The sequence below is a fragment of the Gracilinanus agilis genome, chromosome 6, assembly GCF_016433145.1.
Source record: "Gracilinanus agilis isolate LMUSP501 chromosome 6, AgileGrace, whole genome shotgun sequence".
NCBI lineage: Eukaryota > Metazoa > Chordata > Mammalia > Didelphimorphia > Didelphidae > Gracilinanus > Gracilinanus agilis.
In genome coordinates this window covers 164775831-164791584 of record NC_058135.1, presented here as the reverse complement: position 1 = coordinate 164791584, position 15754 = coordinate 164775831, and the positions used below count along the sequence as shown (strand labels likewise).

The window sequence follows — 15754 nt, the reverse complement described above, 5'->3', positions numbered from 1 at the left end:
CTTAGCTCTTATTACCTTCTGTCTTAGAATTGCTAACATAGCAAGTGAGGGTTTAAAATGAATAAATATATTTTCACTCATTTGGAGCCAGAAGACTGGGGCCTCGTTCTCAATTCTGAGTTTGTCTCTGGGACATTAGACACATTTCGTATATCTCAGAACCTCAGTTTCTTCATCTGCAAAAAAATGAGAGAGTTCTAGATTAGTGGTATCAAACTTAAAATAGAAACAGATCCCTGTGAGCCACATATTGACTTGGAAAATCACAATTAACATCTATTGTATTTTATTTTTGTCTTGTTTAAGCATCTTCCAATTACATTTTAATCTAGTTCAGTGCATTGGGGAGTTTTGTGGGTTGCTCAGCAATTTTGATAGCACTAGTCTAGGGTGATCTCTGAATGTACATACAAGTTAGTCCTTATTGCAAGTCAGACAAGTGAGACTTGTCCATGTTTTCAAAAAAAGAAATTTTTTTAATTCCTATACATTGATTAACCCACAGTTAAATGTGTATTACTAGGAATCTGACTTGGAATGAGTAACTTTGTGACTTCTACTAATTGTACAGTTGGTAGGAAAATGGGAGAAAATTCTGGGCCTAGAGACAGGATGACTTGAGTTCAAATCCAGCCACAGACATTTAGTAGCTGTGTGACCTTAGGCAAGATACTTAACCTCTCTGCTTCAGTTTCCTCAAATGATGAAGCATTATGAAGATAATGAAAACACCTGCGTCGCAGGGTTGTTATGAGGATCAAATGAGATATGTGTAATGCACTTAGTTGCACATAGTAGGCACTATAAAATGCTTATTCTTTTCTTTTCTTCCTTCTCAGTATTTATTAATATCCTACTTTAACCTCAGTCACTATTTTATGCATTCAAAGAGAAAACAGTTCATGCCTTCTACAAGTTTGCCTTCTACTGGAGGAGTTCACATTTTGTTGGATATTGAATATTGTTAGGGATGCAGAATGATCTATGTTTTTCCTGAACCCATTCTGTTCAGTAAATATAAGCATATAAGTTGGTGCTTATCACCTTTAGTATTTATGTGGTACCAATGTATCACATGATCTCTCCCTTTTATATTTATAATTTTTTAAATAGATAACACATGCCATTTGACTTATTTTTTAGCTTAGTGGAACCCAATAATGAAAGTTGTCTTTGCATATGTGTTTGCTTCGGGTATCTATAGAATTATTAAAAATTTTAACCTGAATATTTTAAGCTTGGTTCCAAAACTGTCTCTACCCTCAACTTTACACAATATTCAGTTATCTTTTTTCCATTCCTTTCTAGAATAAGTAAAACTTTAATTACAATTAATCTTTAGAAAACATGAATTACATAGGTATGTCCAAATGTTCTTAATTCCTATAGGTTCTTTCCGAGCGATCTGCTGCTGAAGTAGACAACAATTTTAGCAAACCACCTCCATTTTTCCCTCCAGGAGCTCCTCCTACTCACCTCCCACCACCTCCATTTCTTCCTCCTCCTCCAACTGTCAGCACTGCTCCACCTCTGATTCCCCCACCAGGTAAGTAATATACCTAACTCTTTTGAAAAGAAAAGCATTATGAAAGTGCTTCTTTTGTTTCTTCCAGGGAGAATGTAAAATGTACCATTATTTCAATAGTGACTTAGATAATGGTACAACACATGATACATGTGAAGTTGCTTTAATGAAGGCCTAACAAACACACATGTACACCCATGTGTTTATGCTTGTATATATATGTAATGTATAATAGAGAGAGATATACATTTATGTGTGTATGTATCTATTATACACACATTTTCGGAGGTCTGAGCACTAACCTATGACTTAATCAGTTTAGGGGAACCCTATTGATTTGGAAACTCCCTGCAGAGATTCAGATTGACAACTCAGCTATAACTTAAGGTATTAAAGAGTTGCTTTGGCCATTGAGAATTTGAGTGACTTGGCTGGCATATGTCAACTTTCCCTTCCTGGTATCATACTGATCCTTATGTACACACATGCAAAAGTATCATGTTGTTTCTAAAGCAACATTATATAGTATGCTAAAAGAGAAAACAATATAATTAGAAAATATATGTAATTGTAAATTTAAGTTACCCCCAATACATTTAATCCTGTATCATATATAAAAATTGTTTATTTAATGAACAATAAGATATACTTTTAAAGTTTTAAAAGTCTTTTTTAGAGACATTTTTATAATCTGGGAAAAAAGATTACATTCTGTTTATAGAAGTCATAAAATATTAGGATTTGTTTCTCCTTTTTTATTACATATTCATTTAATTGTGGGGCTTCTACTAATTTATCAAAATTTTTTTAAATTGAATAGCAAAAAGATGTTCTTTTTTCAATATATTCAGGTCTTTTCTTGATTATGGCAATGGGCATCAAGAATAAAACAGAAAATTGAAATACACAAATAATTGAGTAACTCTATCCTTACTCCCAGCGTATATATATTATCCAACAAACATCTGATTAAAGCTACTAACAAGGAACAGAATTGAGACAGTAAAAGATTTACTTCCTTCCTTAACCCTGTTTTTCATGTTAAGGGAGGTGGTAATGATTATATAGTAATGCTTATTTAATTGTATACTGCACTTCATATTACAAAGATGAAACTACCAGTCTTTGCTGAAAGTATTTTGTGAGGTTTTTTTTTCAATATTATCAAATATGAGTGACTTTCTCTTTATTGAAGAACTACCCAGGGTGATCTAAAATTCAGCATAAAGAAATGGCCTATATGTACAAATGGATGTTCCAGCTTTCTAAAGTGCTACACCTCTGCTGGACAAGACCAGTTTTCTTGTTTTGTTGTTTTTTTTTTATGGGAATTTTAAAGAAACTATGGTGGATTTAGAAGTAAAAAAAGGGAAACAGTTATGAAAAGCGGAATCATTTTAGAGGACTTGACCATGGTGGCAATGGTGACTTGTTTATGTATAAGTCCTACCTTAAAATATACTCTTTTCATTGTTTAAACTGTTTCATTCATCCTTTTTGAAATCCCATCATATTAAAGTGTCTTTGGAACTAGCAAACATTTCTAAATTTATAAATACTTCTAAGAATATTACATGTAACCCTCTAATCATCCCTTCATCATCTTGAATTAGTTTAGATTGCTCTCTTCCAAACACCTAGATAAAAGCAATTTCAGTGAAGAATAGGAATTTTATAGGGTAGGGGAAGAGGTAAGTAACTTTGGACAGTAAGGCAGACTTGAGTGGAATGCCAAAATAGACTTACCAACAATCTGGGAAACAGGCACTAGAGGGTGAATAGATGACAGAAATGAACTTTAATTTTGCCTCATGTCAGTTGCATGTCTATAAATTTTCTTTTTCTTCCTGACATTATAATACCATTTATAAGAGAAAATGCTCCTTTCAGATAACTAGCTTAAAGTGAACTTTTGGAACATAACTCATTCATCAATTGAAGACTACCTAATAAAGATAGTTAACCCATGACTTTGACCTCTTGGATATACTAAAAATTGGTGAAATGACAAAAGGAAGCCACAATGGTATAAATAAGTCATAAACTGGTTAACTTGTTATATTGGTTTGGCTTTAAAACTTTAAACTACTTTTAGAAGTAATTTTTTAATTTAGAAGAGTTAAGAGTAAGAATAAGTATATTCATTAAGACTTTTGTGGTGGACATCCTTTATTTAAAATGCCTAAATTGCACATGAGAATAAAAGGTTTATTTAAAGAGCATTTGGCACTCCTGCCATAGGTTGCACCTATATTATCTTAGCTTACTGTTTTTTTTCTCTTTGCTATTGGTTGTTTGTAAGAGAAAGTAGGTGGTGGTACAATTCACCCCTTGTAAGAGATGTGCTCATCCTATGGTGTACAGTGCTCAGGGTCTCTATAAGATAAGAGTATGGCATTATTTGCCAAAAGCACAAGAATCCTTAATATTGCTTTCCCAACCTCCATATGGCTGCTTGGACCTACTCTTCTAGTGTAAATAGGATGCCAACTCACAGAAGTCACCTAATACTGTTATACATCATTTTTCTGTACTGTCAACTTTCATTTATGTCTGTTGTGAATTTTTTTAAATTACAATACAAAAAGCTCCCTAACAATCTCCCTCTTTTTTTACACTCAGTATTTATTAATATGTACTTTTAGTACCACTTTATGCTTTACTAAGATAACTTCAAGTATACTTAAGTGTAAATATTATACAGAGAAATGTATAATGTAGTTCAAAACTAAGTGTATATAATTTTAGGTTATCTAAACTACTAGATTTTATTAACATAAGTAATTGAGAGTTACCCTTATATATCTAAAGAGCTATAGTACAGTTATGACTCAGGTGAAATTTTTGACATTCTTCATCAAAGGAGCCACATATATATTCACTCTACTCTGTAGGATCTGTTGGAGGGGCAGGGTCATCATGATACAGTGGGATGTGGGCTGAATTTGGAGTCAGAAGAACTAAGCTCATATCCCAGCTCTGCCTCTGTACTGTATTGTGACCTCAGGCAAATTATTTAACCTTTCTGGGCCTCCAGTTCCCCATCTGTAAAATTGAAGTGCACACTAGATGATATTAACAATACCTTTCAGTTTTAAGTCTATTTCCTACTAGTCTTTCAAAATTGGAATACCCAGAGAACTGCAGGTTGCAATTGAAGCATTAAAAGACTACACTGTACCTCCTTTAAAAATTTATCAAATGCAAAAGCAAAGAGAAAAGTGATGCAAAAGCATTCTTTAAGAATCAGTTTTATGTTCCAGTTTTGCTTTTTTGGTCATTGACACTAATACATGTATCAGACAATTTTTAATAAAACTAAACATATATCATAAAGTATCATTCTTAAACAACAAAAACATAATTTGTAGGTCATAATGATCCTTTCTCAAAGATCTACAAATGAATGCATAAACAGATGAAATTGCTTCTGAATGGTCAAACAAATTGATGTTTAATATTGCACATGGTTCTGTTTCTATATTCCCTCTGAGTAGCCTTTATTCCATTTGACCAACAATACCCAACATCCCTACATATCTCTCAGACCAATAATTATAACAATGTGACCTGAGAAGGAAGGCGGAAAGAGAAACGAAGAACTTGTCAAGAAAAGTAAGCAGTGATTGGGAATCTGGCAGTAAAATTAAGGGAGCAAGAATAAATGGGACCTTTATCCCTAAACCAAAATCTCTTATGTCAGGATTAGAAATTGAGTAAACATATGGTAGTTATGACAGTGCAGTTGATAGTATGTTCTTTTATAGAACATCATTTGATTTAGTTGGCCATCATTGTATTGGCAGGATAAAATAATAAGTTAAACTTTAACTATGATGTTTGTGGAATGGATTATTTTTATTAAGTAGTACTCTTTTGTTTTAACTCTTAAAAAGATGTCTTGAATTACTAGTATATTTTCCTCCCTTAAGTATGCTGAGCAGAATTGAAGGGGGTTTTTTCAGGATCTTACGGTGCCTTATATTCATAATTTTGAACATTCCACTTTATTGCATAGTCATATAGATATAGAAACTTAAGTTAAATATTTATTGCCCCCACAGTACATGCTCTGGAAGTTGCTTTTGAATAAAACCCTTAAAAGCTTTTTTTGTTTTGTTTTGTGATTCACTTCTTTAAAACTAAAGTAGAGAGGAGAAGGAGGAAAATAGTTATTTGAGAGAATCAGTAAATTGTGTAACAATTAAAGTTTTACCAAATAGTAAATAACGTTTGAAGTTAAAAATGTTTCATCTCATGGTGAATAAAAAAATTTCTTCCTTGGAATGTTATAGACTAGTGTAAGGGGGAAAAAGGCGTTTTGGGGTTAAATATATTAAAAGATGGTCACCAGAGGATTGAACTATTATCAATCCTCAATTAAGAATAATCTCAAGTCAAAATTGACTTATGAAAGTTTATTTACAATTAAGAAGAGAGGAAGTAAGGAAATAAGAATCTAACCCAGTAGGTAATTTATTACAATCCTCAAATTAATCCAGGTAGAACTTAATCCTCAGCCAAGAGTTAGAGGGCCAGAGGTCCGGAGGTGAATGGACCAAATTTCATTCACAGAGTCACTAAAAGAAGTTCAGGAAGATTCAGTCAGTCTTTAAACTCGCCACGTGGAATTCAAAGAAGATATTTAAAGCAGTCTCACTGGGATCTCAGTGTTCCAATACTCCTCCATGAACCAGAAAAGGTCCATGACCAGAAGCCCTCTTCAGATGAAGACCCCTCACTCACTCATCTCCCTCTTTTTAAAGGGGTCACTTATGCATCACTTCCTGAAGTGCCTCCCTCCTAATTTGCATGTCCAATCACAGTAGACACTTCTCATAGTACTGCCTAGGGGGCAGACAGTTGATTCCGATTCGTCATCCACTCTAGCACATGTTACGGACCTCCCAGAATTAGAGGTGCTCTCACCTTTGGTGATTAAATCTAAAGATGGACAGTGTAGACTTAACCCAATTATCACAATCCCCCCTGTGATCATTTGGGAGACTGGTCTCCCCAGTTGATCAATTGACATAATCTTCTTGTACCCCTAAAGTTCTAACTGCAATAGTTAGAGATAAGAGGTAAGTAGAAGAGATAGAGAGCAAACCAATGTTTTGCTAGGCACATTGACAAAAAGCCAATTAGGGTGCAATCCCCTTTGGCATAAAAGTTTACAATTCAAATAATTGTTTTCAATCCTCTCAAGTTCAATTAGTTGCACCCCAAAGTTCATTTTAGATTGTCTTGATTCAGTGTAGATTTCTGCAGGCATCTTTTCTGGATCATCTTGATTCAGTGTAGGTTTCTGCAGGCAAATAGTCCATTTTTTGGTTTTAAAGCATTAACAGACTTCTTTTTCTGAAAAATTTTTTCAAACAAAATTTTAAAGCTTGGATTTTTATAAAAATACACTAGATATGTAGAAAGTGGGGTGATTAAAGTCAGGGTAAGGACAAAAGAAAAATACTCAGAAACTCAAGTTTGTTTGTATTTAATTTACCCAAGGAAGAAATCTAATTGTTGGATCTTGGCGTTTTTGACCAAAGCATAATTTATGCCAGTGCCTACTCTCTTAGATGTAAAATCTACTTTGTAGTCATGGAATTCATATTTTAAAACATCAAGATATTTGTTGTGATGTCACTTTATCTTCATGGTTAAAATGGAGTTTGGGAAGCAGTCTAGGTTAAGCCATTACTGATCTTTTTTTTTTTTTTTTTAATACAAGGTTTGTATAATTGGCCCATTAGGACCATAGCAGCACCTTGTTCTGCTACATGTACTGTTTCCTGAAAGAAATAATTGAATCAAGATATGTAATTTGATTTTGTTTTCTTAATTTAGTGGAAATGTTTTACATTTTACATTTATTCATGACATTCATTTCTTGAAACAAGGTATAGATGCAAAATGTATATTCAAGTGACTGCTTGTTCGTTTTCAACTTTTTATTTAATAGACTGACTTATTTAATGCTCTTGATCATAAAGTCTACTTTTTAACATCCTATGTTTCTAAAAAAAACTCAATGTAAGTTAGAAGGCTGGGGCTTTGGCTGTTTTTAATTGTGTTGCAAATTCTGCTTGAAAGTTGTTAGTAAAATGGAATCTGCCATCTTTGTTGGTCTCAATAGAAGAGACAAAACTGCTGTTCATACCACATATTAGCTGATACTTTATAACTGAGAATTTCATGTATTTTATATATAAAAACTCTTTTTGAAACCTTTTTAAAAATAGATGCTCTGGGAGCAGTTGGGTGGCTCAGTGGATTGAGAACCAGGTCTAAAAACAAGAGGTCCTGGATTCAAATTTGGCTTCAAGCACTTCCTATGTGTGTGACCCTGGGCAAGTCATTCAACCCCCATTGCCTAGCCCTTAGCAATCTTCTGCCTTAGAACCAATATCCACTATTGATTCTAAGATGGAAGATAAGGATTATATATATATATATATGCTCTGATGGTTTTTTTTTTTCATATTTTTCTTACATTGTCTTTTCTTAACAAACTCAGATATAATATCACTGGGGGCAGCTGGGTAGCTCAGTGGATTGAGAACCAGGCCTAGAAACAGGAGGTCCTAGGTTCAAATATGGCCTTAGACACTTCCCAGCTGTGTGACCCTGGGCAAGTCACTTAACCCCCATTGCCTAGCCCTTACCACTCTTCTCCCTTGGAGCCAATACAGAGTATTGACTCCAAGATGGAAGATGAGGGTTTAAAAAAAATTTTTTTTAAAGAAATAATATCACTGTTTTCCTTGAAACTTTAATGTATTATTTATAAGAAGCTGCATTTGTTACCTGTTATAATTGGCATATACTGGTAATTGAAAACTGTGATTTAAAAAAAAAAAAAACATGGTTTCATTAGTTTAGAAGTCTTCTGGTGTTGGTTTTGAATACCAGTGTAGAAGTTTTCCTTCTGTGATTTCTCTCTCTTTTTTAACCAAAGGAATTACTTTCCTAGGACTGTAGATGTCTTTAATTTCAACATTTAAATGTTTTGGTCTTCATATCAGTGACCCTATTTAATATGACGTGATTATATGGAAGAGATCTCTTCTAAAGAGAATTTCTGTTGAAATATCAAGATGGTAGATAGAATTCAAGAAAATATTTTTGATTACTCTTTAGGTAATTTTAAAAAACATAATTATAGGATTTAAAGTCTTTAATATGTTAGAATCTATAGATATACAATTAAAATTATTTTCTATCGTTATTTGGGGGAACTATGTAAGAAAAGCACTTAAAAGATAGTTGTCAGTGTTCATTGCAAAAGCATACCTATATCTTATAAATTATACTGTACTATGTTAAACTTTTTTCTAATTTATTTTTTTCTACTTTTTAAAAATAATGCAAGAAAATTGAAGTGTTATTTCTCAAATTATAAAACAGTGCATTTTATTCCTCATTTCTAAGTTCTTTAACATAGATGTATGCTTAGATGTGGCTTATGTGTATTGAAATTGAAAATGTGTGTATTGTAATTGAAAAATATCACAAGGTACGGAGGAAAGCAATTATTGGGAAGTGATTTTCAGATCAGTTCAAAAAAATATTATTTGTAAAAGTAGAGTTCAAATGACTAGTCTTGACTTTTTTGAAAAAGGCTTTTTTGAGATCAGTAAAACTTTCCCTTTATAGTATATGATCAAGTTTAAGTGCTATTCATCATAATAGTGCCATTGAGTTTCAGGTGTTGAAGGTATTGATGACAAAGGAAAATAAAATATTTTAGCCATATAAGATAGCTTACATAATGTCCTGTAGTAGGTAGAACATAAATTAAAATCCTAGATCTTGTAAGATGTTACTAACCATACGAAGTGTATCTTTCAGATTCATTCAGAAGTTCTGATTCATTTTGACCAAAGAATAGGACTATAAGGATTGTGAAGATGATTCATTAGTATTCATTAGCATTCATTGTGTAAAGAACACTACTTATTTTGAGAATTAGAAAAGAAAACATGGGGGCTTTTCCCCTTAAAAAGAACTTTAGCAACTTTTATTCTTCTACCCCCAACTCATGGACTATGATTTCAACACATGCACTCTGATCCTTTTTACTTGCATTTCTTAGGAAGTAGTGATGTCATCAATGTGGATATTCCTTCTATGTCTTAACTAAAACTTTTCATGAGTTACTATGACACCTTTCCCCCTCACCCCAAAAGTCAGCAGGTGACAAGTATTGTGTTAATGATACACTCTTAGTTTGCTTATTCTCACTCCCAAATAACAAGCATATAGTCAGTCTCCAACCCATACTAGGAGGAATTCTAGCATAGAACCTTTGGAAATTTTTGGTTTATTAACATAGCCTTTGAAAATCTACTTTTATTCCATGCCAAAACCTCAGAGTAGAGCTACCATGTGAGCTATTTGGCTTCAAGCTTCCTGAGTTTAGTGATGCCAGTTTTAAGACTTAAATTTAAAAATTCCAGTATCTACATAATGCTAAATCTACTTCTCTCAGTGTAATCAATGAAATTTTACTATGCTATAGTTTATACTTTAGGGAATTTTTCCTTAAAAGTCACTTGCTAGCATTGTTGAGCCAGGAAACCTAAAACCTTTGTTCTGTATTTTGAGAGTTTCCAAAGATGATATAAATGAATAAAACCATTTCTCCATTTAAGGACATGAAGAAAATTAATTGCTTTTTGCCCAGATACACAAAAGAGTTTCTAAGTAAGTAAGATACCCATATCAATCAATAAATATTTAACTACCTACTCTGTGCCAATACTGGACTAAGCACTGAAATTACAAATATAAAAAAATCAGGCAGGATTAGTCTTCTCCATAGACAGAATATGTCTGTTTCTTCAACTCTTCTGTTGAGTACTAGAACCTAAGGAAACAAAACAGTGATTCTAAGTAAAGCAGGACTTCCTTTTTCTTACTGTACCACAATTTTACATAGCAATCATGAGAACTTTTGCTATTTTCCATTTAAATGTTTATGTTTTACGACCTGAATATTACTACTTTATCACATATGTATAAGTTTTTCTTACTACTTGTAAAATATAGATATGCTTGGGTATCAAAATTTTTTACTTCAAGAAAATGCTTATTTTTAATTGGGGAGATCAAGAAATTATATATTTGATAGGTTCAAAGACAGCCACCGTTGACATTCTTTTCCCTCCCTTCTAATTGACATTTTTTGAGAAATTGGCTTGTGTAAATGAAGTGATTATAACCTAGTCAGAGGTACTGCTTCTTATAAACAGAGATCAAAATATCAACTCACAATATTTTAGTTTCTAAAGTCGGATGCTTAAGATTAATTTTTTCACTTAGAAGGCTTTAGGATGAAATGAACTACACTGAGTTGGGAAAGGAAAGGTAGGAAAGCCAGGAAAGCCAGCATGAACTAGAGCAAGTCCCTTTTCAGATCTGTGCTTTGCTCCTTGGTGATAGTGAGGGAATTGAACAAGATGGGTTTTCATATCTGTTTTTGTGCAATAGTTTGATCAGGACAGCAAATGCACATGCAGAAGTCTTAAAGAATAGGAAAAGATTATGAAATAATAAATTATCTAACTTAGCTAGAGAAAAGAATATGTGAAGAAGCATAATAATGTTTCAAAGGTATATAGGAGGCTTTGAGTGACTAGCTAAGGAATTTGTTTTTTATTCAATGTCCCTAATTGTATTTAAAAAGCCTGTATTTGATTAGATCCCTTCCAGATTCTTGCTATCATTCCCCAATAATTCCAATTTTTATTATTTGTAGCAAAACCATTAGTAGAAATAACTAATTATAACTTCATTCTTAATCTATTAGATCTGTTATATCACAATTTTTTTCTGTTATAATTTACATTTTAAATTTTCTGGAAATCATTCAAGAAGCATTTATTAAACATCTGGGTTCTGAGTGGTATGCTAGGCATGAAAATACAAAGGCAAAAATGAAGCAATCTCTGCTTTCAAGGGACTTAACTTCCTTGGGAGAAATATCATGTACATATAACACAAGGTAGTGAGAGAGGGAGGACAGGACTAGTAGAACTCTGGTTATAAAGAACAGTCAGGGAATATATCTTCTAAATTATAGTGTTTGAGCTGAGCTTTGAATAAATTAGGGCTTCTAAGAGGTAGTATTGAGTACAATAAATTACAGTTATGGAGCCTAGGGAAAGATAAGAGAATCATTTATGAGGAGTAAGCAGTAATGCTAATTTGGATGGACTCAGAGGTATTTAGAGTGAAGAAATATGTAATAAAGTTGAAAAAAGTATAAGGCTAGAAAGTGATTTCTTGGTCATTTTAATGAAATCACTAATATAAATGAAACTTGTTTGATATTAAAATAGCATGATTGGCTGGTTTATTTTGTGAAAACCACAGGCCTATGTAGCAATGAAATTATAATACACACATATAAATAAATATTTTGTTGTTGTTTCAGTTGGGTCTGACTCATTGTGATCCCATTTGGGGCTTTCTTGCAAGGATACTGGAATTGTTTGCAGTTTTCTTTTCCAGCTTATTTTATAGATGAATAAACTGAAGCAAACAGGGTTAAATAACTTGCTCAGGTTTGCATAGCTAATAAATGTTTGAGCTTTGATTTGAACAAGTCTTCTTCATTCCAGGCTCAGCACTCTATCCAATGAATCATTTAGCTACCCTTCATATATGCACGCGTGCGCGCGCGCGCGTGTGTGTGTGTGTGTGTGTGTGTGTGTGTGCATACATATATATGCCTAAAAGAATATAAGACAACAGATCTAAAGAAAATTAATTTTGTTAGTAATTCAGTAATCTATGATATCATTGGTATGGTTACTTCTTCCTTCAGTGTAGATAACAACCCATTCATGTTTTCATGAGTTGTAGAAAAATCCTTTCCCCTTTAGCTAATCTCCCAAGCATTTATTAATCACTTGCCATATTTAAGACTATACTGAGTGTTGGAGATACAAGGTCAAAAGGAATAAAAGAGTTGCAGTTTTCATGGAGCTTGCATAAGTTAAATGATGGGAGGGGGAATCATTATAGAATATTAAACTTATAGATATAGTCGTGGTTATTAGAGGATGGAGAAAACACTAAAAAACTATGAGGATCAGTAATATCTTTTCATAGGAAATGACATGATACCAAAACTGGAGAAGTTGGAAAATGCTAAGAAGCTGAAGATTCCAAGAAATAGGATAAGGGAAGGAGTGTATCCTACTTGTGGGGAGTAGCCTATGCAAAGTCATAGTAACAGGAGGTGGAATTTCAAGTTTGGGGAACAGTAAGAAAGCTATTTCACTTAGAACATATTTCACGGGAAGTGGGAAGGAGAAGTGATATGAATGAAGTAAGCCCAGAAAGGTAGTTTATTTACAGATTGTGGTAGACTTTAAATGCTAGATTCAACTATTTGTTTTTTATCTGGAAGCCATTGACATTTTACTGAAAGATCTTAAGCAATGAGATGGTGAGACTTGTGTTTTAGGGAAACTATTTTGGCAATAATGTGGAAATAGACTAAAGAAGGGAAAGCCTTGGATAATAAAAGTCTATACTTAGGAGGGGATTGGAATGATCCATACAAGAGGTGATGGCCTGAATTAGGGTAGTGGCTGTAAGCATGAAAAGGGGACAGATGCAAAACAGGCTTTTATAAGTGGAATCAACAAGTCTTAGCAACTGATTAAAAGAGATGGCCTCCATAAAATGAAGCTTTATGATTAGAAGGACTCTGTGGTGACTTTAACAGAAAGAGAATTTTGGAAATTGCATATTTGGAGGCATGTGATTAAGGAGAAGTACAATCAGTTCCATTTTGAACATATCAAATTTGAAGGGTCTGTTCTGTGAATATCAATTTGGAAATGCCCAGTAAGCAAAAAAGTAGTGAAGTAGAAATAGAGCTTAGTTGGTGTGGAGTTGGAGCTATAGATCTAAAAGTCATCTGTATAAATAGGATAATTGAACGTATTTGTAATAGGAAATCACTGAAATTTCTTATGAAAAGAAATGGTCAAATCTGCCCTTTAGAACTCCTTAGCAACTGTGTGGAGTTATCATTAAAAGGGTGAGAGACTTAAGGCAGACCTATTTGGAGGGTGGTTTGCAAGTTTTTATCAGTATAAGTTAATGATAAACTGAGGTAGTCATGACGCTATGCCCTGATTGGGGATGGATTTGAGATGTTTTGGGGTAGCATCAGCAGGAATTGACAGCTTTATATGAAATGAGGGAGTAAAAGGAAGCGGATAACTCAGAAGAATCAAATATGTAAAATAACTAAGAGAAATGGCTTTGTTTGACAGAAATAGGTAAATTTTAATAAGAGAGAAGGGTGGGAGGGTGGTATGACACATTGTGTTTGAAACCCCCATTATACCAACAAATGTTGGTAGTGATATTGATTGCTATGATAACTAAGGCTCAGGGCAAAACTATGAACTTAAAATGGGGGGGGTGGGTAAGAATTGAGGGAGAGAGACTTGAACCCATGGGAAATGATGAGCTTTCAAGGAAAGGGTTTGCAGAGTGGAAGAAGATATGGATACTGATTTAACAAAAACCTGAAGTTTTTCATTTCAGAAAATCTTCAGGAAGAAAGTATTTGGGGATGGTATATCAAGAGGTGCACAGTGTCAGAAAGGATGAAGACTAAGAATAGATCATCAGATTTAATTGTTAAGAGTAATTTGGAAAGAGAACAGTCAAAAATAGAGGTTTTCAAGAGGTCAAGAAATGAGTGAGCAGAAAAAGAATTGGAGACAAATCTAGCTTGGTTGGGAATAGAAGAGTAATTTAATCTGAAGGAGTTTTTTAATGGGTTCTGGAGATCTGGTCTCATTCGCATGGGGCAGGAAAAGAACCAATAGGAAAATAGGGAGAGATTGTCTATTGGAAAGAATTAGAGAAAATAAATAAAAGGGCTCCTTGGAATATAAAATAACAGTTTAGAATTACATGCAAAATGAGTGGTGCCCTTGGCAAGAAAGTCTAGCTTTTTGTAGCCTAGAGGAAAGGTAATAAATGAGAATGATGAGAGATTTCCAGGTATACAATTGGATAGAAGAAGGGAGCTCAGAGGAAAACCTGTTTTCTCTGTGATCTTCTCCTAGGATGAGACAGAGGGGATTTCCAGAAACTTGAAGAAAGAGAATGACTGGAATAACTACTGTGGAGGAAGTTAATTAGGGAAGAATAGAAAGATTTCTATGCAGAGGTGAGGGCTCAGTTGTGAGTAACATATTTTAGTAGACCCAGTCACCAAGGTTTAATTTCCTCAGCTATCATTTTCAGTAGCACATGAATAGGAACAGAGAAGGCTCTATTGCAATTTGTCTAGGTTAGAGCAGCAATACAGAAAGGTAGTAAAGAACTTGAGGGTAAAAGACCCTGTGTGTGTGGTTAAACTGGTTAGCTGTAGAGTCAAAGTTGCTTTATGACTGGGGTGAGGCCTGTGGAAGGTAAAATGACCAGAAGCTATGATAGGCCAAAGGATTCTCTAGCACATAGTTAGAGTTGACAGTAAGAATAAATATAGTCTTTTACATATAGTACAATGATGGAAGAGATATGACCTGGAACTGGTAGATAAGGCTTTTGGAATATGGATAGGGTGATAACCCTGTTGATATTAAGACTCTTTAAATTTAGCTAGTTTGTTCCTTGGACTGTAACATGCAGTACATCACTAGGCCCTTTTTTTCAAAAACATAGAACCCATTATATGCCAAAATGTGACAGTTAAGTAGGATTATAGGAGCTAGATATATGAGGGAATTTATGGATCATTCTAGTTGAATCTCTTTGAAAGATGAGGAAACCAAGGTCCAGATTGATTAGCCTGCCCAAGTGTTACAAAGTAAAGATATAGCAGATTCAGAACTTCTCACATTAAGGCCAGCCTTGCTTTCTATATCACACAGGATTTAGTGGTAGAAAATTAGATGGCATTGATTAGCAAAATATAACCTACCCCCTACCTTTCCTAATCATTTATTTTGGTTTCCATGGGAGTCATATTTGTGTTTGTGCTGTTTTTTCAATTTAGTCATCTGAAAAACAGCAAAAAAAAAAATGAGCCATAGATTAATGGGAATTGGCATTAACAAATGTAGATGTGTCCAACAGAATTTATTTAGTACTAATAATCCAAAAAACTACAGTTTCTGCCTTAGAATTTTTTTTAAATTCTATTCAGGTTTGCATTTTTAGGATTTTTTTAATGCATGAGTGGGGCAG

At 33.7% G+C, this 15754-nt stretch overlaps 1 protein-coding gene across 19 annotated transcripts in view; it reads left to right on the top strand.

Moving 5' to 3' along the window:
• FIP1L1 (factor interacting with PAPOLA and CPSF1) overlaps positions 1 to 15754 on the top strand; it is a 100278-nt gene that overhangs the window by 45411 nt on the left and 39113 nt on the right. For all 19 annotated transcript variants that reach the window (XM_044681268.1, XM_044681263.1, XM_044681253.1 and 16 more), the window contains one exon: positions 1390 to 1546. In XM_044681268.1, coding sequence (XP_044537203.1) covers positions 1390 to 1546 — 157 coding nt within the window. The remainder of the gene's footprint in view (positions 1 to 1389; positions 1547 to 15754) is intronic.